We start from the raw sequence: 26243 nt of genomic DNA on the forward strand, positions 1-26243 counted from the left end.
ATATGTGAAAAAAAGAGAGAGGCAATTGTGTAGACAATACAACTCAATGAAAGAGAGAATGTTACTTTAGCGAATTCAAACTCACATGTGATTAGGAGCAAAACACACATATATGAGTGAAAATAAAAATAAAAACTAAAAAGCTAATAGCTCAACTAAGAACTAGTTCACATGGTTTCAAGTGAGAGATTGGTAGGTGGACAATACTTAAAGAAGATTAGATAGATAAAATATATTATTTTTGTGTTCTAATATTAATAGAAAATGAAGGACATTACATCATAAAGTGTCCAACTTATAAATATATTAGGAATATGTTCTTTTCTGACTGCCTATTTTTAAAAGGAATTTGTCTATCTTCTTATTTCATATCGTTTCAAGTGGGAGATTGATAGGTGGACAATATTTAAAGAAGATTAAATAAATAAAATATATCATTTTTATGTTTTAATATTAATAGAAAATGAAGGACATTACATCATAAAGTGTCCAACCTATAAATATATTAAGAATGCTGTTCCTTTCTTGACTGTCTAGTTTTAAAAAGAATTTGACTCTCTTTCTTGAGTGTCTAGTTTAAAAAGGAATTCCTAGTTAAATCAAATAGACTTTTCCATCAAAATATCTAACAAAATATTCATCATAATCGAATAAAAAACATAATTAAAATGACACTTGTAAGAAATTCTCATGCACAAAACAATGTTATTAGAAATCGCCATAGGTACTTCAAAGTTTAATAAAATGCTTTCATTTGATTTGATTTGATTTTCTATGTTCATTACCTAAGTCATGTATAATTGGACCACATATAAAACATTGAATAGGACCACCGAAATCTCTCCTCGGGGAAGAGGAGAAAATGGATGTACTTGAGAACTTTTGGGTGACTAAGCATTGTACTGAAGATGGAGAGTGAAAGCAACTGTCTTGTTCCATTCCCACGAGATAAATGTCGCTTAAAACAAGTAGATAAGCCTTGCTTAACACTAAGCGACACATTCTTAACATTGGATGCTCTCTGTACCTACTAATCTTCTTTTTTCTCTCGCAGAAGATGAAGATGATGTGATCTCGCTCGTTTACATCACACAAGACAAAATGCATTCTCTGCACAACCTGACGCAGTTACCGTATTTCTGCTTTTTAATACCGTGAACTACAATAAAAAATCTCACATGACCGTGATGTAAGCCGCAACATCAATGGACAGCTTTGGACAAACCGTCAAAAGTTTCGACTTGCAACCGTCACAGATAATGAAAGGCAATGGTTAGCAACAAATAGGAGTCGCAAAAATTCCACACGACGCTGAAAGGTCAACCGTCAAATTTAACCGCCAAATTCCGATTCCGCTCAGCTTACCGCTAATGGAAAACGAAATACGGCGGGCAATGCACGTCCAAGCGGTCGCTGTCATTTTGCATGGCATACTGTCGTGAAAAGAAATAAGGCCACACCCTTTGTCTCCACACGACCGGGGGGCCGAATACGCCTAAATTACACATGTCACGACATGATAGGGTCGCCACATAACGGACTCCACGTGTCGAAGCATTGGAATAGTGGGAAAATAAAGAATTCCGCCGGCTTTCTTTTTTGGGCACTTTTTTGGGCACTTTTTTGAACTCCCGCATATTGAGCTCGATTTTATTCCCTTCTTTCTTTTATTTCACTTTATGTATATTTCAAAAATAAAACCAATTAAATACGAATTTTTTTTCTTATTTAAATTTGAAATACAGCCAATGTCCGAAAATGTCCACTGACACAAGTGGGGAAATCCATGGAACCACATGGTACAGAGCTTGGACGGGCTACGCAGCGTCAATAAATGAACTTTTAGGTTTTCTCAAGCTCACACATAATTTTTATGCTTTGCTTGTTTTTGCTGCAATTTGTGCAGGATGCGGGGTGATGGTGGAGGGAGTGGAGGAATTGATGGTGTCGACGTCTGTAATGGCCGCATGCGCATGATATGTAGTAGCCTATTTTGGTTCTTGGTGGCTTTATCCATGTGAATTTCAGTTGGCTATGGCAGCGGCAGCAGCGCCAATACCTCAACATCAGGAACAAAGCAATTTGCAGAGTGAGAAAACCAAGTGCAAGCGAAGGCGAAGACGTGAAGGGGCCGCGGGAGTCGAACAGCGGACGTCAGGTAGCAAGAGTAGTAGTAGAGACAAAGTGCGGAGGGCCCCGCAGGCGGTTACCACAGAGGGCGCGTGGTGCTGCGTGGCGAAACCCCTGGCCAGCCCGTCCCCTCCTCCTCCCCGGCGCTGCAACAGCAAGCCCAAGGATCAAACAGTAGAAAAGCCCCCCGTAGACATTATTAATAAGGAAAATCAAATCTTGGAAAAAGAGAGTGCTGAACTCGCCAAGGTGGAGAGGTCGAATCCCACCCCGGGGGACATTCTGAAGACGGGCGAGATCTCGGCGCTCATCAAGCAGGGCTTCATTCCAGACAAACAGCCTCTGGGGAGCTCAAGCCCTAGTCCTAACAGAAACCCTAATCCTAACGGCAGCGTCTCTCCTTTCCGAATTCGTTTGTCGCCGGGCAGGGTTTCTCCTATTATGGACTCGGCTTCCGCTGCTTTGAGCTACGGAAAGTTCAACTCTGTTCTCAACGCAGGTCTGCTTAATCCGTCCTCGTCTCCCCCCGTGGAAAAAATCAGATCCTCTCCCACGCTCTTCGAAATGATGGCTCATGAACAAGAACTGCAGCCCAAGCAGCAGCTTGCCGCTAATGGCAATGTAATCTTACAACACTCTCAGTCACTCAACGGGAAACAAACATCCGCACTGCAAGACCGGCAGTTTTTCATGCAAGAGAAGATTTTGGCCATTCTGGGAAGCTGCAGCCCAGGCAGCCAGTTCAATGATTCCGAGTCCAGTGATGTCAAACTGACGCTGAGCTCCAAGGATGGACTTTCTGTTACTTTGAACGTTCATAGGCAGATTCTAGTTGCTCATAGCAGGTTTTTTGCCGCGAAGCTGTCGGACAGATGGTCGAAACAGCAGCGGAGTTTGCCACATTTAGTGGAGATTTCGGACTGCGATGATGTGGAGATATACATGGAGACTCTGCGTCTGATGTATTGTAAGGACTTGAAGCGCAAGCTCATGAAGGAAAATGTCTCCAAAATTCTTGGCATCTTGAAGGTACTTGTGCTTGCCCACTATAGATCCTCAAATTTATTTCACGATTTCAGATCTGCTATCCATTTTTTTATTTGCTATTATTTGCGTGGATGCTTGAATAGTGGCATCGATTAGGGTTTATTTTTAGATTTATTCATTTTGCAATACATTTTTGAAACGCTTGAGCAATTATTTAGTCATCCCTGGTCTTTGCCTATACTAACCACGCCATGTTTTGCTTTGACACTCAGATTGCTTACCAGAATAGGTTTTGTTTTTCAACATGCAAGAATGCTTTAAGATTGGCGTACGATAAATATTTGTGTGACCAATCGACGCAAGCTATCTCTTATCATACTGTCTTTTCCTCTGTTTCATAAACAACTCCGAATCTCAGCTCTGTTGCTTCATAGTTGGCCCCGATGTATTTGTATTAAGAGATCTCGCAGGGTAAATTTTTTATTTAACTTCACACATACAGTTAGAAGTCCCAGGAAGCAGTTCTTATATGGGTTGAACTGATTCTTCCTCATATTTTAATGACCAGCTTTTCAGAAAATGAACACTGTACAGATTGCATTTGATTCCAGTTTTCTCTAACTGATTGCATTTGAACATTGCAAATATAAGATTTTGTTAGTAATGAACTAATTCTGCGCGATCAGATTCTATTCAGTAAGCAAACGCTTATCACTTGAAGGTGATTAATTTTTGGTGGATGCAGTTAATAAAATTTTCTTGTAATGATTTGGATAATGAGTGGATTACATGCGAGGATTTCAAAAGGCATTTTATTCACCTAGATACATACTCTTAACTGAATCTGTTTAACCGTTTGCATTTTAAGAGTGCAAATATAATAATTTATTTGCTCTGATTAATGTGCAAGCATAAAAGTATGCTGTTTGTTGGTGTTATCTCTGCTGAATTTTGCTTTGAAAATCTGTAGCAATATATTAAGAAAATTATAACAAGTAAAACATGCAGGCTCTTCAATGGGGCCTTTTTTTCAGCCATGTGAGATTTGCAGCTGTCTGATTGGTCTACAAAAAATTCTTGATTGCTAACAAATTATCATTTTTTGGGTTATATTGACTTAGTGACATATTAAAGACCCTATATCTTCAGAAAGAGATTCACCAATAGCTGGTGTTACCTTGAACTCATCTAGTGGGCAAGTTTTAATTTTTTGTACCACTAGTTGAATGCTATCTTAAAAGTAGCCTGATTCTCAGCCAATTGGCATTTGCAGCTGTTTTTCTTATAAGTTATAACACAAATGATTTACAGAATACTTTGATGATAATTTTTGTCCTAAAATTCCTTGGGTTAAGGGGGACCTGAGACCTCCCAAAAATGGTTAGTGAGATGCTAACGTTAAGATGGTGTTGACTAACCATCCTTGATACTGAAAAATACTGCCGTAGCTCAAAAATCTATCCTGCTCATCGAACAATCATCCTGCTGAAAAAAAATTAATCACTAAAACAAATGCTTTATATTCTTTCTTTGGCATAGCTAACTAAAATAATCAGAGTGCAGAGAGAAGTATCAAAACCATAAATACTCAAAATATATTCAACCTAACCAAAACATGCTGTACTTCAGAACAGGTACTGCACCAAGGGTGTCAACCATGCATGTAGCGCAACCAAACTCAAAGAGCCTCTCTTGTAAGAAAATTGTTCATGCATGAAACAGAACTTCCCTCTTGCTGAACTAAAACTATATCTAACTGAGAGAGAGGCACTTTGAGCCATGCAAAACTAGACATCTTTTGAAGTTTAATTGCCTAAAACAGGGGAGTGTTAGAGCTCTGCTTCACATGCCTCCAAAATGCGATTTTTTTTTTAAGTCTTTTGTAATATCCCCTTTTGGAATATACCTAATTTTTGCCTAAGAATAACAAATCCAATAAAATGATTTATTTGCAAGAGTATTCTTTCATTAAATTACATAATAGTAATTGAATCTAGGAAATTAATTAATTAACATTAAAGCAATGATAATGTAGTTTCCTACTGTAAACATGGACACTATAGCTTCTACCATATAAGAAATGTGAGGGGTAAGCACCATAGGATGCCGGGAGACTATCCTCCTCAATTAAGCCCAAGGGGTTTGAACATCCAACCCCATGGCCCACAAGTACCAACTCAATGGTTGTCTACTCAATTGAGGGGACTCATACTACTGCATCTTTCTATTATGTTTCCTTGCCAGTTTCTAATATGATTGCTTTACTAAAATAAATAAATAATTAATTATCCTAAATCCCTGATGTATGGCAATGTAATTCAATAAATAAATTGATGCTTCCTAACTGATTTAATAACAAATAATAGATTCAGCCATATTGCATACTAATCACCTTTACCCAAATATTATGGTCGGCTGCTTTTCTTCTGAATTAAACTCAGATTCTGATTTCTTATGAGGCTGACTTTCTGATGTCAGATCAATGTTGTTTCCAAATCATTCCATACATAAACTTACTAAATTTAGACTGTTAATATTAGATCAGAATCTGCATCTTATATGTCTTATTTTCTAGTCTTACTCAGTTCTGATCTTAATCTATCTCTCACTTATCTGCTTGACCATTCGATCTTGATCCTTATGCTTCTGCTTTAAATCTGCTCTAATTCCTTTTATCAGTCCATCAGTCCTTCATAAATTTTTCTTCTAAGCTGCTGATCTAAATTCCTTAATTTCTTGTGGATGATTCCCAAATCGATTCCTTTCCCACCCTCTTCAAATGAAACCTTCTTCCCTTATATCTTCCATTGTGAGGGATAAGTCACACCTCTTCATCATGTCTGCCTTTTGCAAGAGTCACAACCTTTTACAATTACACCCCCTTTGAAAGAGTACAACCTTTCATAATGTCTGCCCTTTGAAGTAGTTACTTACTTATTTTCTACCCGTTCCTTCCTATTAATCCTTCCTTGATTCATATGCTCCATTCTTTCCTCCTTGACTATTGTTAGATGAATGATATTTGGATGTCCTTCTCAAATGAAATGATCTCCCTTTTATATCTCATGTTTGAGGGAGTCACAACTCTTCATTTCATACACTTTGACCATTCATTAAACTTAATTAAATTTTAATTATATTATATTTCATTTTTATTATTTTTATATTTTAAGTTATTATTATTATTCTCAGTTATCGGGTTCGGCCCCCTAGACCCCTGGTACTGGTCCGGTACGGTCCGGGTTCGGGGTTCGGGTTCGGTTCGCCTGTGGTTCGAACAGGGTTTGTGGTTCACAGGCCTGGTTCGAACCAGGGCGAACCCAAGAGGACCCAGGGTCGAACCCAAGAGGACCCAAGTCGAACCTAGGGGTCTGATAGCCCAAAAATGGTTTTTTTTTTTAAAAAATTTAATTTTATTTGAATTCCACCACATAAAAAATTAAAATTCCAAGAGAGAAGCACAAGTTTGTATGAAAGAACAAGTCAGAAAACACAATTCCCGTACGGTAGAATGCACCTTGATCAGAATTTTGAATTCTTTGGCCTTGTTCCTGACGTCTTAAAAAAGCAGAAAAATGATGCACGCCATGGAGTTCTATGTGGGTTTGAAGGTTGTAATTTGGTGTTGGCGGCGAGGGCATTGCCTCTCAACCCTGCAAGGGGCTCTGCCCCTTGACCCCGCCCCTTGACCCCGTTGGGGGCGTTGCCCCAAACCCCCATTAGAGAATCCATTTAATGATCAAACTTTAAATTGTTGAAAGTTGAAACAATGATACTTGAATATTTTATCATTTTGATATTAAACTTGATGTATATGATGCTGTTATGGTATGATCATGATGTTATGATTACAAGTTTATGTTGGTTTTGTTGTTTATATGATGCTATGTGACATGCTAATCTTAATTCATGCTTATAGGCTGCATATATATATAATTTACATGTTTTTGTACTAACGAACCCAAACGAATCCAAACCCCCTTTCAAAATTTTGCCGTACCGGCGTACCAGGTTCTTCGAACCTGAACTGTTGCCCGAACCCGAACTGGTAACTTAGTTATTATTTATTATTATATTCCTTTTCAAAAAGGGGACATTACATCTTTGCCCACCTTGTCCCAAATTGCTTTGTTTTCCCATCAAAGATAATCAAGAAATATATGAATAGACATTCCCTTGGTAAAATATTGCTTGAATGTTGCCTTTACCACCCACATGGTCCTAGTCTCGAGTTGTTGTCCTAAAAAATATCCAAAATATTCGAAGTATGGGGGATTCGTAAGTGTTTTGATTGTGTTAGGCTCAAAGGGATCACAAAACTTGTGAGTTGTGAACCTTGCAAACCTCGACAAAGAAAGGTGAAAGAAAAGTTTTAAAAGGTCGTAGGGTTTTAAATGTTGAAAAGTTTGTGATTTTGCAAAAATTGTGATGTGGTTTGTTTGGTCACAAAGTTTACAGTTTTGCAAACTTTATTATAAGGTTTGCTAGGTTGCAAAAGGTGCAATGATGAAAATGGAGAAAGAAGAAAGAAAGAACAAGAGGCAAAGTGTGGTCGCAGGGTTGTAAATGTTGAAAAGTTTGTGATTTTGCAAAATTTGTGATGTGGTTTGTTTTTTCACAAAGTTTATAGTTTTGCAAACTTTATTATAAGGTTTGCTAGGTTGCAAAAGGTGCAATGGTGAAAATAGAGAAAGAAGAAAGAAAGAACAAGAGGCAAAGTGTGGTAAGGTTGTGAATGTTGCAAAGTTCGCGAGTAACCATGCGACAATGTGGCAAAGGATTAAGGAGTTGAGATTTTAATGAAGAATAGGTAGAAAAACTTGCGAAGTTCTCAAGGTTGCAAAGTTTGCAGAGTTCAGGAACTTTGCAAGAGTGTGATATGGTTTGCCACAAGCTCAAAATTGGGAAAAGAAGAAATACAAAGGAGAAAGGAAAGGAAGAAGAGAAGTGGTAAAGTTTCAAATGCCACATTGTTTGCGATTTTGCAAACCAAGTGAAAGTACCATGTACCAAAATTTTGACAAACAAAGAGAAGAGGTGAATATAGTGGAGTCTCTAAACGTAGGGAAGGTGCCAAAAATGTTTTAAATACTACAAATATCATTATACATTGTTGCTACCGCTCTAGGCTCCACGAATATGGTAAATGGCTCCTTATCTGCTAGGTCGTCCTAGTGTTTTAGGGGTTCCAAGGTGTTACAAAGTTTGCAAGTTCACAAATCTTGGCAAGGAAGGTGAAAGAAAAGTTCTAAATGGTTGTATGGCTCTAAATGTTTTGCAAACTTTACCATGTGATTCATCATGTTGCAAAGTTAGCGGTTTTGCAAACTTTGTGATATGGTTTGCCAAGTTGTAAGAAGTGCAACAATGAAAACAAAACACAGAAAGAAAAAGAAGCAAAGTGTGGTAAGGTTATAAATGTTTCAAAGCTTGTGAGTTTGCAAGCAGTGTGGCAATGTGACAAAGTATTGAGGAGTTGAAATTTTAATGAAGACAAGGTAAAATTACTTGCAAAGTTGTCAAAGTCAAAAAGTTTGTGAGTTTGTGAACTTTGTGAAAGTGTGACAAGGTTTGGCACAAGTTCAAAATTGCAACAAAGAAGAAATACAAAGGGGAAAGAAGGAAAGGAAGAAGAGAAGTGGTAAAAGTACTGAAGTTTCAAATTTGCATAGTTCAGGAATTTGTGAACCATGTAAAAGTACAATGTAACTCATATAGAGGTTGAACTTCCAACAAGCAAAGAGAAGGGGTGAATACAGTGGAGTTTCTGAATGTAGAGAAGGGTGCCAAAAATGTTTGAAATACCATATATCCCGACATGTTGTTGCTACCCATCTAGGCGGCTTGGATATAGGAAAAGGTCGATTATCTACTAGGTAGTACTTGTGTTTTAGGGTTTGACAAAGCAAAATGTGGAAGATTCACACGGGACAATTGTTGGTCGTAGGAGAACATTCCCCATGCTTTGTAGGTTCTAGGAATGTTTGGAGTGGGATTTCAGGCACTAACAAGGGATAACAACCCTTGAATGATGTGGGTGTTTTTTGCAATGTACAAATTTGAGGGTGTTTGAATTGATGCTGGTGGTGATTTTTGCAATATACGGGGACTAGAAGAGGCAAAATTTTTATTCTAGAAGGGTTGTTAAGAAGCTTTGAACCGTGGAGAGTCTTCCAGGTCATGCTGTCGACCTTTTGTATGCCAGTGTGTGTGAATGTAATTTCAGTTCCATTTCTGTATGGGATTTCAATGATTTTGTAAAATTCATTCAGTAAATCAATATAAGACATCTTATATGTCATTTATGTATTACTGTCTCCATAGCTGTTTGAACGTTTAAGGGAATTCAAGGAGTTCTTGAGTTTACATTTGTTGATCAGTTTTGTGTTAGTTTGCATCTAAGGGGTGTTGTAAATTTGTAAAATTGTTTTGATTTGTGCAGCTTATGCCAGGGTAGGAGACCTTTCTAGACTGGTATGTGAAGCATTTGAAAGGTCTGCCGATTATTTAGTTGAGGGTGTACTTTTGGGATAGAAGGGCATTCGAGAGTCTTAAGCTCTGCAAGATAGAGCCAATTACATTAGGCTTATTTGAGTGGTAGTGTTTTCTTAGTTATTGGATATCTATCCAGGTTTTACTTTGTTATTGGAGGAATAGTTGAAGGCTGGCAAATCCAAATCTGTAAATGAGAAAATCCTTAATGAATAAACCATTTTTATTTTATTTTATTTTTGATAATTTCTGAGCATTAAGGTTACAAGGGGTTTGTAGAAATAAGCCATATTTTAGGAACCTTGCCTTGTATGTTCGAGGAATTTTATTTTCTTGTCATTGTGTTAGATACTTTTGTCATATTTGTAATTCAGTGAATGTTGATAGGACTATTCCCCTAGGTCTTGCAGAGCCTAATTTGCAAGAGAGATCTAGCTATCTCTTGTTATTTGGTCCATCCTTACAGTGGTTTTGATCATACAGACTCACAACCTTTTAGTAAAAACTGAAAGCATCTTGGAGAACCAACAGGGGGTACCTACCCTACTTGTGGGCTCTTCTTCCTTTCATCTGTAGTCATTGGCTGTTAGTCTTGAAACTGTTATAAGGGAAATTTCCTAATCATTTGCTCCATTTCTCCACCACCTTGTTCCATGTCCTCTGGATGTGGCTTGAGGAAATCTCATGAGTCCCTACCTCTGCCTTGCCTTGATTCACTGACAATGTTTTGAAGTTTTCTATTTCTGTACCTTCCTTTTCAGATAGTTTGAGTTATGATCTTGAAATGGCCACCTACAATAAGCTTCTTGTGTCCCTCTTGTTGTGCTATTCTTATGCCTTTTAAAAGTGCTAGTGCCAATGCTCTATTATTAGTCTCTATCCAAAACCTTACCTAAAACAACAGAACCAGTTGCCCTTCGTTTGTTTGGAAATACCTCCTCCTGTTGTTGCTTCAGAATTTCCTTAAGCTGCACTGTCAAAATTGAGCTTCATCCTTCCCTTCCTTGGATTTCTCCACTTATCTTCTTTTATCTTTTTGTGCTTACAGCCACAAGATCCTCTATTAACCACCCTAACTAATTTCATTCTGCTGCATCCTCATACATCTTTTCCTGCTTTGGTTGCCAAGTATTTATCAATATAGATAAAGAGGTTTCTATTCTCCCCCAAATTCACCATATTGGGCTTTCTGCTTCTCTGAATTTTTGAGAGTTTTGCTCTATCCATGGATTCAAACTTATTAAGTTATTATAACTGAACCAATTCTCAAAATCGCTCTTAAAACTCCCTTTCTTGTCTAGCCCAGTCATTCTGATCCTGCCTGTTAGATGCCCATTTTATTACAAAATGTGCCCCAAACTTCCCAAGCCCTTTTGTAATGCAAAAAAAGGTGGTTGCCATTTTCCTTGCTTTTGTTACATATCATGCACATTGAAGGCTCAGAAAAGCCCTTGCACATGAAAGTGTCATAAGTAAAATCTTTCTTTCAGATAACTGACCAGAGAAAAACATTTTCGTTAGGAAGGCCATGTTTTTGCCAAACCCTCTTTGTTGGGAAGCTCCACTTTCTTCTTTCTTCCCTAGAGTGCAAAAAGTCATAGGCAGTTTTAACAAGTACTTCTCCATATTTTGATTTATCCCAAATCAAGTGGTCATCTTCAAGTGTCTTTTGTGAGGGTGTTGGCTAAGTGCATTACTTTTAAGGGGAGCTCTCCCTTCTTGTTGTAAGTAGCTAGGTCGGAGCCCTTTCTAGGGCCGACCTAGCACACCTGGCGTGTGTATGGCCCTGCCGGCCTTTAGAAGGCTTAAACATCTTGTGTTTGCCGTGCCCTAAGTGAGGCGTTATATGTAACTTGTGGATTAACCCTGCCCTATATAAACGTGTGGGGTTATTTGGTTTTGGCGCCACTTTATGTTTTGTATTGTAATTAGACTCCTAGCCGACCTTAAGACAAATTGATGGCTAGAGTCTCATATATATATGTAATGCTAATGTCATTGTTAAGACACACATTCAGAAAATACGTTCTTAACTGCTATAAGAGAATTACTTCAGAAGCATCGAATTATCTCTAGATGACAGCAATCATCATTGAGTGCACAACAAACACCATTTGGAAGACAGCAAACATTATTAGAAGATAGCGAACCTTATCCAGCAGTCAGCAAACATCACTGTGTGATAGCGAACTGGTTTCAGGTGGCAGCAGTCATCATTTGAAGATCAGAGAACTGTTCTTGAAGGCTGTACTCACCATCCTAGGACCAGCATACCTCATCCTTGTGACAGCTTCATTGTATTGCAGATAAGTTCATTTTCTGTGTGTGCCCTAGGTTGTAGATGTTACTGTGCATAGTTGCTGATAGCTTCAAGTGTTGAAGCTCATTGTAAAGATTCAATTGGTTATTGCCTAATCAAGATCTTTGGTTGCTGGGTTTTTTCCTCCAAGAGGGAGGTTTTCCCAGGGTAGATGTGTGTTATGTGTATGATTTACTTTGCATTCTGATTTTCTATTCTATTCTGCTAATCTGATCACTAAAAATCAACTTCCCTTTCATTTTGTCGATGCCTTCGAGACATTCCAGTTTACTCCACCCCATACTTACATCTTCAATCCAGTAACCATTGACTGTTTTACCCCCCTTAGATTCAGTATAACACTTTAGGTGTGTAGGCTCCTCTATTTCCCATAATGTGTCTTCCCAAAAAGCTACTTTGAACATAACACCTAACACATTCTTTGACCAAATGAATACATCTTTGGAGGAAATTTTAGGCCTCAAAACTATACGGTAGCTCTTCTTGGATGAAAATATTTTTTGTTTCTGGACCATCTAGATGCTTAACCCTAACAATCTTACACCACAATCACTTGCCTTTCTCATAAATTCTTCATGATAGCTGTGCTCCTAATCCCAAATTCATTGCTTCTGGAGATCTAATTAAAAGCCATTTTTTGGTCCTTTGGTTGACAATCTTATGCAATGCTAGTAAAGGCTTCCTTTTCTTTTTTTCTGACCCATTCCATGAAAAGTTTCATAGAAGACTGCTCATTGTATTAGTGGCTTTCCAGGGGCTTGGAGTAGAGATATCATATATATTGGAATTGCTTTGCAAACACAATTTGAAAAGTTAAATCTTTGTTGCCATCGTAAGCTATTTGCCTTTCGAGGATAATAATTTCTTTTGTAACTATTTTATTAGTATAACCTGTTTCCAGCAGTCTTTAATCTTACCTTCCATCAAAGGCATTCCCAGGTAAATACTTGGCAACTCTGCTTTTTCAAATCTTGTAATGGAGCCTATCTTTCTCTACCTAACCTTTGGGACGTTGAAGAAGATATTTTTTTGACTTATTATTGTTTCGTCTCTGTGCTTTTTCACATTCATATATTTCCAATATCTGCCTAAAACTCTTTGCTTCCGTAATTGTAGATTCCCTTGTGAGCATGGACCCTACAACTCAAGTAATCCTTAGCCCTTTTATATCTCCCTTTTCCTGCTCAAATTTAATTTTCCTCCATAAAGAATCTGTTATAAATTACAATAATAAAAAGGTGCAGAGGTAAACAATCCCCTTTTTTCAGACTTCTTGAGGCTCAAAAGAGCCCAATTGGGATGGTGTTAACTAGAACAGAAAAAATTGGGGTGCTAATACAACTTTTAAACCAGTTAATCCAATCTTTACAGGATGGGAAGCTTCACATGTAGACCACAACAATGTGAAGCTTGTGTTTTGAGACACAGGATTACCTTTCAGATTGAAAGGTCATCTCCTGTAAGATATGCAAGGAGTTCACACTAATTGCTTTGCAGAAGACAAGGGAGAAGGGAGAAACAGATAAAAGTAAATTGTAATCTATAGGGGTGATGCACCAAGATTAAGACAAATTTTCCATGGTAAAGGGATTTTAACATGACTAAATAGTTGATAGGATGGATAGACACATATTCTATGAGGAAAGACAAGAAGCGATATTTGCATGGTCATCAGCATGCTTAAGGTCGAAAACTGCTCACAGGAGATTAGTGATTCTTGGATGTATCGATCAAGACTACCTGAATGTAGATAGAAAATGAAAAGAAATGACATTTCTAAATACAAAAAACAAAGCATTTCAGTTACCAGAGTGAAACACATGTAACAAAAGGCAAGAACAAGTTAAATAATTTTATTAGCTGTCAGAGGTTCAAAATAGAATAAATATATTAGCCATCAAGCTTAAATTTGTAAAATGAAAGGGCTTTGCCTAGAAAATCTGTCCTCCTGCTTATAAGAGCTCATTCAATATATAGATCACAAAAGAGAGAATAGGAAGGGGGGAAGAGAGAGAGATAAGCGGGAAATGCTGTAGCAATGAATGCCTTGACCTGTAACAAACTGCATCAGAATATTACCCAACATGCCCTGGACACATGTCACAATCTTGTAATTCAGGACAAATTATTGCAACAATTGCAACAACCTCTTGTAGATATTGGACTCTCTGCAGATAAAGGGATATGCTCAACATGTTTTGATTTTGTTGTGCAATGCAAGAAAATCCACATATTGGATTGAATTCTATAGGAACATGTGAATATCTCGTCCATTCAGGCACACAATTGTGCCGAGCATCTAATTTCTGTTAGCTTTTGGAGCGAAATTGCTTTCTGGAATGTTGCCAATGCACAGAAGACATGACTTGTCTTGTTCTCTTCCACATGACATAGGCTCTTCCACTCACCTTATCAGGATCTATAGATGCCATTAAGACTTCACCTGCCAACTTGCACCTACATTGCTGTTGTTCCTTGGTTTATTTGCAACTAGCTTTTCTTCTGAGAGATTGAATGGCTAGCAGATACCCAAACGCTTCTCTTGTCTTTGGTTGGTTAGATAACATAAATTTATACCTCCTTGCTTTCTGATGTTCTGCTGATAGTCAATGGATCTAATGGTTGGCAAAGTGCACAATAAGACATAGTCTTCACATTTTGTTTTTCTTTGCCAGCCAATCAAACACGACAGGCTTTCCAAAATGCCATTTCACACAATTGGGCGTATCCTCATTGGGACTGCCTAGGCAAATCCCTTTGATGATTGCTGATTGGTCCAATGAACCAATAATAATTTATCATGAGCCAATAAGAATATGTCACATGGCTATCTTCTGTGTGATGCCCCTGCAAATGAATACAACAGATAACAGTCACTGACTTCTTTAATATTAAATCTGGGTGCTAGAAAATTAATATGAACTGAGATCTCTCCCTAAATTGACATCATCCTTGGAAGAGGTTCAAAGATAAATTAAATAAGTCTCATAATATGAGGGCCGACCCTCCTAAAGTTGTCACCTCTTTTGTGATATTTAAAACAGATTTATATTTAAATGTTAAATGCTGGCCGACCTGCTCTAACGCCACCTTGAAAGGATTAAAATGATTCAAACTCTTGTAGAAGTCACCACTTTTAAAGAGGCATGAAGTGGTATATATAGAGGACAAAAATAAGATATAGAGGGATCCAGAAAAAAACAGAATTTTGAAGTATAACAGCAGATATGTAAATTATGTTATAAGAAGATCTAGAAAGGGAAGTATATGCAGATTTGGGAAGGGGAATGTATGTATAAGCAGATCATAAGAATTCTGATCTGGAATAAGGAGGTCTAATACTGATTATGGTAGCAATCAAGGAAAGTAACTGAATTAGGATCGGTGCTCACAAAGAGAAGATTGATTCATACATATATCAGTGATCAGGCCATAGGATCAGAGATTGCTATTTATTACAGGCAGTAGTATTTTTGTTCCCTGGTGGTATGCATGAATATATGTTTAATTTGTATGCTTGATGTATGCAGCATGATAATGTTTTGATGTATGCATAACTCCTCACATACTAATATAGGCAATAATATGCATACAACAAATAGTATATTTGATACTTAACATCATATATATTAGATATAAGCAATAATGTGGAATATCTAGATTTCTAGGCTATTCATCAAATTGCAGCAATCGATTGTAGTAAGGTGAGGGTAGAAATACAAGGAGGGATAAATTGATATGAGATCCTCTTCTAAGTACACCCCCTCATGGTGGATGGCTGGCGGCCTGCCACAAGGCCAAGGTAGGCAAGGTGCATCCTGCCCTTGGGCTTAGATGGGAAGGATGCTCCTGGCACCCTATTGCAGTTTCCCCTCCAACCTCTACAATGGTTGAGTACTGGAACAGATTCAAAGGTGGCACGAATAGGGAGGGCGAATAAGGTGGCACGAATAGGTAAGGCAGGTACAAGCTTACTCACTAGGTACTCCACCTCATGAAGGATGGATGGCAGGAGGCCACATGCGGCCAAGGGGGATGGTATATCTGCTCTTGGGCCTAGTGTGAGGATCCCTTTGGGCACCCTATCATGTCTTCTTATCTGAACCCTATTATGGTTGAACTCCAATTATGCATTATAGATATTTTATAGTTTATCTAGATTTGAAATAGTTATGAATAAATGCTATCTAACCCTAGTTGAAATAATTGCTCAATGAATTATACTTTTGATACTTGTCTAATATGATTATAGGACCTAAACCAGGTTTTATCTTGATGTACACATTTTATCGGTAAAAATATGATTCTAATCATGTTAAGTTCTATTATTTTATTGGACTTGTGATTCTAGGGCAAGAATCAGGATTGTCCAAAAGAGGACATTACATTCTGATCGTCTGGGCCCCACTTCAACAACCTGTTTGTGTAGAGCCATGTAGAATAGGAATAGATTTAAACCTAATTTCAATAGAATTGACGTATACCGTTTCTTGGCTTTGTAGGAGTCTCTGGAAGAATCTGGATACATGTACTAAGCCATGGAACCAAAATCTCACCTAAGACTCTGCTGCATTAGATCAGTCTTTCTCACAATCGCATAAATCTTCTTTTGTTGATTAGGAGTCGTCGGAGATGCCGTAGGATGAAAGTGGGTCCAAGGCACTAACCGCTCTAGTGATATAATTTTTTTGATGACTTCTTGGGGTTCTGGTTCTAAATTTTTTCTTTTCTTTGTGCTTCAAGAGCATATAAAGTTTTTCCATCTATTAGGTCATTCAGTGCACCTATACAACCACCATGCTTATCTTCTGTGACCTTCAGCCTTTTCACAAACTGTTGCTCCATTGTTAAATCTTCATCAATAGAAATTGTCTTTGGCTCATTATTTGTATATACTCTTCAAACTTTGTCATAGATTTCTTCCAAGATTCTATTTGTCTTTGTATGTTTCTTCTCTATAATTTTTAGTGTGTTATTCTCTTTTGTTTCTTTTGTACCAAGTTACCAACAACAGTTGTAGAACATCAGTACTGGATTCCCCCTAATGTCTTCTCGTCCTCTACATCTATCACAATTAACATTTAATGTCTCCCCAGACTCTAAAATCTGAGCTTCCTTGTCGTCTTGTCTCTCAGATGAACTACTGTTAAGTTTAAATTTTTCACTCCGAACTCTAATTTTTTGTTGTTGTCCACTTATCATTGCCAAGGCTTCTATTACTACCACTCTTAATATCTTTGAAATTTGTAGAAGACGTTGCTTTTTGGATCTCTGAGGGAAGACTTCTATAATTTGCACAACTGGCATTTTTATGGAATTTTGAAATTCCACCACAGGAACTTCTTCTTTACAAATGAAAGTGGGACGTAGAGGTCTATCAACAAACCCAACAACTGTTTTTGTTTGCGATTGTTTTGGTTATTGCTATTAGTTTCCGAAGTGCTTGGAGCATCTGACCCAACATGTCTATCATTATTTCAACCTTCTCTTTAAAATTAAATATGATAAACCCTAACTCATAATAATAATTGCATAATTATTTACTAGTACGAAATTAATCTAGAGATTGTAGCTTAGCAGTTTATTATATAATTCAGCTTTAATTTTAAAAATGTTTCTCATAAAATAGAGAACTTGTCTTCTTATCTCTGCTGTAAATCTTCCTCCAATCTGCAGAGGTCTTTCTTTATTTAATTTGAAATGTTTTAGAATCTGGCTGAATCAGGGGTTTCCATCCGCTAAGTCAGTGATGGAGATTTAGGGGTTTTTGTTTTTTAATTTCTGCTATGAGGGGTTTCTTCCTCAGGTTAATTAAATCATAGTTCATGCTCCACAAGGAGTAAAATCAGATAATAAAAATGTTTTTCTATGATGCCGTTTACCTTGCACAGTTTCTTTTTAAAGACCACCACTTCCTCCAATGGCTGTAACTCTTCACGTTTTTCATTTCCTTGAGAGAAAATATTATTTAAAGCAAAGTTTAATACTTTAATATTAAATTTTATATTTTATAATTATATTATGTTTTATATTTGATATTTTAATTTCCTTATTTTATATTTTATATCTTAATTTTTCTTGAGACCCTCTTTCTTATATTTTATTTTTATTTTTTTGATTATGGTTGTTTTGGGTTTATCTTTATTTAATTTTGAAAATGGGGATTACACACCTCATTGAATACACAAAAACGTATTGCTGACAGGCACTTAATACTCAACCAAAATTGAAACAAAATTGATAGCGGCCTCTGAACAAACCCATTGACAGGCAGGGAAAAACAGCTGCCTTTTCTTGTCAACATGCTCCATAGGATTAGGTTTGCAATGGTCATTGCCAAAACAAAATGGATGGGGAAAAACAACAATAGTTTATACCCCCTTGCTTTCTGATGTTCTGGTGATTGAATGCTTGGTTTGCCCTGCCTCCCCTCATTCCCTGATACTGTTTTGATGCAGGTACGGCTTGAATTTTTTTTTTCTTAAATTGCTTCCATATTTCTTTGTTTTTAAAAATCTGTTTTTTTCAAAATTACCCCATTTTTTTAAAAGATCTTTAATTTTTGGGTATGCTGGTTTAAACACCAAAAGGTTTTTGCTGCTATGGTAACCCTTCAAAATCAAGGTGAAAGTGAGGATGTTGAGGACCAAATGTCTGTTGGTTGAAAATTTTGAACACCTGGGAGGATGTGCAAAATTGTGTTTTCAGGGCATAGTGTGAGTATAAAACTCTCCTAATTTAGGGAAGGCTCCCCCTCTACTACTACTAACACTAATCTAATTTGGGTGGGATAACATCTTATTCTCTTTTTTCTGAACAAACGATATTCTTTCTCTTATTTCAAAAAAGAAGTTACAGCAACAATAGTAAATACAAAAATGAAACTTTTTGTAGGATTTTTAGAATATAAAGAGAAGCAAAGTTTCCATGAAAGCACAAATACTTCCGTCACTTCCCCGAGACAGGAAAATAGAAATGAAAGCACAAAGTCTTCAATATTTCTACTGTCCTGTCAACCTTCTCAAAATGATAACAGTGTACAACAAACAGCAGCTCAAAGTCTGTCTATATGATGCACTTCACCTTACATGCACAAGTCTCAAAAACATAAAAGCAACATAAAGTCTACAAGTTATCTCCTTACTTAAGCTTTCCACACTAGCTTCAAACGTGATAAGCAGCTCAAAGTCTGCAAGACCAAGTCTGAAAACCAAACCTATAACTCTAAATTCAATTAGCAGCTCAAAGTCTGGAAGATTGAATTTAACTCCCTTTTGAACAATAGAACAAAAATCACAATCAAATCCAGAAAATGTCGTCACATAACAACTTGAATTGGCACAAAGTCTCAACACAACTTGCCTCTTTTATTAAAAGCAATTTGATTTACATCTATGCTCAAAGTCTTAGAGTGCACATACAAATTGGCAAAATTTTGTTGCATTGCCAAAGGATTCTTATTACAAAGAGCACCCTCGTCTATATAGGAGAGGCGCTGAGAGCAAAATGTGGGAGAAGTCTATCCGACTGAGGCTTATTCCACAACTAACTAACTAACTGTGACTTATTCAAGTTACAGTCCTATTGTCTTTCGACTTGTAATTTGCTTACATGCAATTACAATTTACAACAATGCAAGTGATATGATCTCCTGCAATTAATTTTTGACATTACATGTAATTTGTCAAAATGAAATTACAAATGCATAATTGAAATTAAGTTTCTAGAGACATGACTCTATTTACATCATCCTCCGTCTAATCTTCATGCTATTATAAGACACTCTGTGATTGAAGTACTAGGGTTTGGGAATGGCATCTTGAACTGGAACACAAACTTGCACCCTTGATAGTCTTTGTGTCCTTGGCCAGTGAACTTCAACCTTATCACATGCTTGGGGTAGTATCATTCCTTCAGGAGGGAAATCCTTCTCTTCGTTGTGTTCTTTCTCCATGCTTGATTCACTTTGTCACTAGATGACTTCATGAGGATTATTGACCCTTGGGCTGCCCCATGAATTACTGTTGTATCTCTTCTTGTTTTGTTCAATGATGAAGAACCCATGACACCTTATTCAAGATGAAATTTTTATAAAACAATGATCATGCCTTGATTTGTTGGTTTGATAGATCGTGTGTGCAAACAAGACTGACAAGGGAAGGGATAAATTGATGCAAAAATGGGCTCACAAATGATTTTCAGGTTTCAAGGACTGCATTACATGTGTGGAAAAACAAGAGCATCGACTTGCAATTGTGGAGAACGAACATGCAACTTCATATGTGTAATGGGAAAATACAAGTTTGCACTAGTAATTGGATCCTAGAGACTCATTTTCAAGTGTTTTTGAGTGCATTTTGGACCAATTTCGGGTTTTGGAGGTCTGATTGCGAGTGCAATGTAGGGGAAAAACTTTTACATTTCTACTTGTAATCAGGTCTTGAAGATCTGACTGCAAGTATATAGTCATGATAAACTTGTAACCATGAACTTGCTTTGCTTTTCTTGAAACCCGACAAACAATAAGGAGGAGTAATAAGAGCGAAATACAGCAATAAGTACTTGCAATCAGGTTCTACAAGCCCGAGTGCAAGTAACTAGTGATTTATGGGAAAAACTTGAAATCTCTTACTTGGAATCGGGATTTTGTGGACCAACTACAAGTGAAAGGGTTAAACTTACAATGCAAAGGAAAACCACTACTTGAGAACAAAAACACCTTTAGGAAGACAAATCGGGTCTCAAGAAGCCTAATACAAGTGCAAATGCAACGCTTACATCCTTGCTTAAGATACAACAAATACTTGCAATCAGGCCCTAAATCCTTGATTGCAAGTGTATGAACTAAAAAGAAAGAGAGCTTACTTGTTATCAGGCTTTAAACCCCCGATTACAAGTCTATTGTTACATTATAAGAACAATGAACCCATTTGTAATGCCATAACATATACTTGTAATTGGGTCTCTGGGACCCAATTACAAGTAAAACTCATTTACTTGCAATAGCATCTACTTGCAATCCAGGTCTTGGAACCCCCATTGCAAGTTACAAGAAACTTAGTTGCAATATCACACCAAAAAGTTCCTACAGCAAAAAGTTCCTATTTGCAGTGACTGACCTGAAACCCGAAATTGCTCAGAAAGCTAGGAAAATGAAGGCCAAAACTAACCAAAACTTGGACAATGATGACAAAAGCATCCACGCATGATTTGGCACTAACAAATATGAGTTTTGCACCTCGTCAAATGCACCTTAGAGACAAAAACGACACATTTTGAGCAAAAAATCATAGGGGTTGTCTAATTTTTGAAAGTTCAAAAATGAGGACAACAATGTCTATTAGGGCAATATTAAGTTTGGGATTCTAGGCATTTGTAAAATGAATATTTTTGAAACTGAAATTAGACACTAGTGTCTGTATGCATGAGTGTCTATGACATTAGCATATGGATGCAAAAGTTTCTTTGGAGAATTAAGGGTTCAGATTTTCTGGGTGGATTTATGATATCTGGGATAGCCTAAAAGTGCTTGCAAAATATATGAGTGACAGTTTTATGGCAATGGACACCAAATTGTGCTTAGAAATGTAAGGTGAAGATCATAAAGTACGTAATATTCAACTTTACAGTTTGCAAGCTAGACTTTTGGATAAAAAGGTAAACCTTCCCGATTTAACTTATGAAATCTATGGAAGTGAGACTTTTTTTTTTTTTTGGGCTAGACAAACTGAGGGAATCTATTGGGCCCTCTCTCAAAACAAAATAAATGTCAAGGGAAGAGGCAACTTCAAAAGAAACTTAGAAACCTAACAAGTTGAGTTCAAAAAATTGCCTTATCACCACTGCATACAAGCCCCAAAAATGACCTGTCACTAATCCCTAATAAAGGCCACATGAAAGAGTTCCGTGTGCTGAAATCCTAGCCTTTTGGGACAAAAGAGACCACATAGTCCATTAAGAACCCTCACTGTGTTCAGAGCTTCCATTTGCAATCTTTCTCCTTATATCTTCCTCCCTAACCTTGAGTAGCCGCAGCTAGCTTTTTAGATTCTGATTGAGAGTTAAAATTTCAGTTGAAGCTAGCTGGTCCACCTCTTTTAAAATTTCTACCAATATACCTCAATCATCAGATCCTCCAAAACTTGAGTGACCTTCAAGGTATTTTCTTTGTTTTCTGCTGGGAAAGGAGGTTCAAAGTGATTCAGACAGACCCACCAACCATGTGGGATTGCCTTCTTCGTTGCCGCCAACTGAAAGAGAAAACACTAAACCCAAGAACACCCCCAGATTCTCCTTGCAAAATCAGTATCCAGTCTGCAAGGTTTCTCAATCTATTTTTACAACTGAACAGTGCGAGAACCTAATAGATACTTACGACACTATCAATTTGTGCCCCATTGTTGACACCTAAAACAACTGAATGGCAGCCCTCAACATAAATACATCGAACACATGGACCTTGTGATTACTAGATCTTGATGGAATGGAAGCTAGGCTTGGATAGGTCTGCTGTGACACACCCTCACAAACTCCATTATGAATAAAAGTAACTCTTTTCAATTTTGACAAAACTGCCCATTTTTCTTCCAACTGCTGTATCAAACCAGGTTTTCTTATAATGAAAGGAAGATTGTATAAGCAAACCTACACTGGAGCCTTTGTGATAACAGCAATTGTTGTATCAAATAAAGGGGTCCAAGGGCATACAAAAACTCCATGACTTCCTAAAAACTAAAGGCAATTGTTTCACACAAAGCCGTGATCCTCAACTATCTGAAATTGGATTAAGAAGAATCCTTTCTCTAACAAAGGTAAAGAGGGATTAGTGACATTGCACTTTAACCGATTTCATCCATTGATTTATTTATTCAAAGGAGGGTCTCTTCCCAAAACATCTGCACACCAATGATTTGCTCAGTTTCTCCTTCCATAGTTTGTAAAATCATGATCAATTACTAGTTCTGGCGCATCGTTAGCCAAAACCAGCAAAGCATTGCCCAATGATTAAGGTACTGAAACTTCTTAAACAGACCAAGTCCCTGGTCATGTTTCTGGAGGAACAAGCTTCTTTGGAATCTATTCATCCTCATTTCTCAACCTTTCCTCGTCAAGTTTGGAGGCTGAAAACTAATTATCGAGCTGCTGCTTAATCAAAAGGGAAGAAAGGTTTGTGTTATCTGAATCATAGTTTAAAAACTCGCGGGAGCCACGAGTCAACTCTCCAAGGACTCGCGAGGCAAGTCCATTTGAAAGACTCGCGAGTCTTTTGCATGGACTCGCGCGACCCAGAAAAACCATCAGGCAAGCTTTAAAAATGAGTTTTTTTTCGTTTTTTTGGCCTTCATTTGGCGTAACTCCCCCCCTTTTGACTTTTTTGGGGGTTAAGGGGCAACTCTAATTGGACGTGGGCCAATAGAAAAATAACACTCGATGCCTTCATAAAATAATGACCCCGCAAGGGGCGATGCCCCTTGACCTCAACTTGGGGGCGCTGCTCCCAAACCCCTGTCAAAAAATATAGGGGGAAATTGTGCTGATGGAAGTAGGGAAAATTTAATCTCTGAGTCTGATTAGGCTCCATATAACAACATAATTAGCATTGAAGAAATCTTGGTATTATACATTTTAGAGTTTAAAGTTTGAAACTATGAGTATGAATGATGAAATTTCAAATATTGCACGTTTGTTGATCATATGACATGTGTAATGTTTCAATTATGGCTCTTATGTTCTCTAAATGCATTAAATTTCTTTATGTTTTTTTGGAAAACTACGGTTTTTTTTTGCCGAGTCTTTTGCCGAGTCTTTCGTGAGTCTTTCACGAGTCCGAGTCCGAGTCCAAATTTTTGGTTTGCCGAGTCCGTGGCGAGTCCAAGTTTTTCAACTATGATCTGAATGATCTGCTGCCTGCAGAAATCTCCACAGCAATTTAAAGGATTTAACACATTTTTGTACTCTGCACAAATTTTATTGTGTGCTGAATCCTCTGCTGACCGAGTATTTTCCATGCCAGGGGTTTGGAGGATTTCAGAAATCCACACTGAAATGGTGATTCTGTTGCCTGTTTGCTGCTGGATCACACCTTATTTCCAGTGATTTTCTCTATGTTTCCCTTTACCGGCACAGGATCTGCAATGTGCATCTTTGCTGCTCTCACTTATTTTCACACCCTTTTACATGATATAGAGAAATGAGACTTGTTTATGTCTGAATTTTTATTCATAATGTGATCGGGCTTACCAAGACATCTAGAGAGAGGATTACTCCCTTAATGCTGTAAGGTCAAGTTTTATGTCCATATTTTGCAAGTTGAAGAGGAAGAATTTATTGCAAATGCTCAAAAACTTGTCTGATAAACCAAAATGTTTTTGATTGTGTCTTGTATTGGATATAACATCCGTATTTTCAGAAGGAAAGAAGATACATCAGATACTCAGAATAAGGCTGGTCTAGTGTGATACAGTTGATTTCAATCTTCAAACATGTTTTGTGCCTTGTTAAGTGCTTAGCAGTTGCTAGGCAGAGGTGGTATACCACACGGACATGCTGGTGTAAACGTTAGGCCTGTGACAAATTTAATTAATATGCACAGAATTGGTCCTAATTCCCCACTTTGAAGTACCCAGAAGGAATATGGAATCTTGCTCAAAGATATGAATTGCATATTTCTTACCTAAGATTACTATTTGTGGAATGAGTTTATATTATTTTTGTGCCTTTGCAGGTTTCAGCTGCCATTGTTTTTGATGCGGGCATGCTATCTTGCCTAGAGTATCTGGAAGCAGTGCCATGGACTGAGGAAGAGGAGGACAGAGTTTCTTCATTGTTGGCACAGCTTCAACTTGAGAGTATTGGGGCAGGGGAAGTACTAAAGAGGATTTCTACTGAAGATTCAAATGTGGGCGCATCAGAGGATATCCTTGTTAAACTATTACAACTTGTGCTCAAAGGTACAGATGAGAAGGCAAGACGTGAGATCAAGGCCTTGATCTCAAAAATGCTAAGAGAAAATGCTTCTCTGAGTAGGGATTCATTTGATGTTAGTAAAGACAGTCTATACAGGGCTTGCAATACATGTTTAGATTCTCTTGTTCATCATTTCATGCAGGCCTCAAGTACTGATTTCATGGAGAGGGCAAGTGAGGACCGGGGCTTAATTGTCAATCAAATAGCTCGTGAAGCTGATAATCTTCATTGGATACTTGACATTTTGATTGATAGACAGATTGCAGATGATTTTGTGCGAATGTGGGCTAATCAGGCCGAACTTGCAGCACTGCATTCCAAAATACCTACAATGTATCGGTACGAAGTAAGTCGTCTCACGGGGAGACTCTGCATTGCATTAGGAAAAGGCCAGGTTTTAGTTCCTAAGGATATTCGTTTCACACTATTACAAGCCTGGCTGCAGCCACTGTTTAATGATTTTGGCTGGATGCGGCGAGCATGTAAATCATTGGACAGGAAAGTAGTGGAAGATGGAATCAGCCAAGCAATTCTGACATTACCACTTAGACAGCAACAGAGCATATTGCTCAGTTGGTTTGATCGATTTCTAAGCAGTGGTGACGATTGCCCAAATCTACAGAGAGCATTTGAAGTCTGGTGGAGAAGAACATATGTCAGGCCTTATGTAGAAGCCAATCAAAATCAGCTACAAGTAGCTTCGTACGATCAGATGTGAAGTTTCTGGTTGGGTATTTGTCAAATTATCTAGCAAGTTTGTTGTAATTTACGACTGACATATTCCAGATTGGAAAAAGAGTTTTGTACAGTGATATTAATTATTATTGATCAATGTCTAAGTGTTCTTCTGAATAGATTTTATTCTGTGTGAAAATGGGTGCAATGCTATAGCAAGGGCTGTGACCATTTTGAAATTTGCATTTTGGCATGTAATTTTTCCTTGTTGCACGAAGAGGAAAGTAGATGTAATTGGAGAAGGTAGCTTTCAATGTTGTGGTCAAATTCATAGTAAAGGTGTAATAGGAGGCTTAAATGGATATGTTCCAAGTATTACAATGGGATCCGAGCTTTTTGGACAAGCAAAGGGCTGTTTACTGTAAAATAAGCATTGTTAGCAGTAGTAAATGTGTGTCGTTTTAATTCACATGTTTGATCTCTTCTGAAGCATTGCACTGCTCAGTTGTTATCTTTCCCATATAAGATATTTTCTTTTATGATGTACGACTCCATTTCGATATATTTTGGGAATTATTGGGGTAGGTTGTTTTATGAGTGTGATACTTTCTGCTAGGTCATGTCTTGTTCAATATCAATACCTCCTGTAAAATGAGGCTTGAGTTGATCAACA

The 26243-nt window shown here is 37.5% G+C and overlaps 1 protein-coding gene across 2 annotated transcripts; it reads left to right on the forward strand.

Annotated features, from left to right (window-relative positions):
• The first annotated feature begins 1656 nt into the window (after nucleotides 1-1656).
• LOC131043593 (BTB/POZ domain-containing protein At1g63850) lies at nucleotides 1657-25749 on the forward strand. 2 transcript variants are annotated; one of them, XM_057976825.2, is made up of 3 exons: nucleotides 1657-1799; nucleotides 1907-3159; nucleotides 24654-25749. In XM_057976825.2, the coding sequence occupies exons 2-3, from the start codon at nucleotides 2035-2037 to the stop codon at nucleotides 25611-25613; spliced, it is 2085 nt and encodes a 694-aa protein (XP_057832808.1). In that variant the 5' UTR covers nucleotides 1657-1799; nucleotides 1907-2034; the 3' UTR covers nucleotides 25614-25749. The 2 variants fall into 2 exon arrangements, with proteins under 2 accessions (XP_057832808.1, XP_057832807.1); XM_057976824.2 differs by having other exon boundaries at nucleotides 1707-3159.
• Nucleotides 25750-26243: the final 494 nt, after the last annotated feature.

The sequence above is a fragment of the Cryptomeria japonica genome, chromosome 1, assembly GCF_030272615.1.
Source record: "Cryptomeria japonica chromosome 1, Sugi_1.0, whole genome shotgun sequence".
Taxonomy (NCBI): Eukaryota; Viridiplantae; Streptophyta; class Pinopsida; order Cupressales; family Cupressaceae; genus Cryptomeria; species Cryptomeria japonica.

Excerpts from the sequence above, each read along its gene's own strand:
- LOC131043593 (XM_057976825.2), top strand. The coding sequence starts at position 2,035 with ATGGCAGCGGCAGCAGCGCCAATACCTCAACATCAGGAACAAAGCAAT. Across the intron at positions 3,160-24,653 it reads AAATTCTTGGCATCTTGAAG|GTTTCAGCTGCCATTGTTTT; the intron begins GTACTTGTGCTT and ends GTGCCTTTGCAG.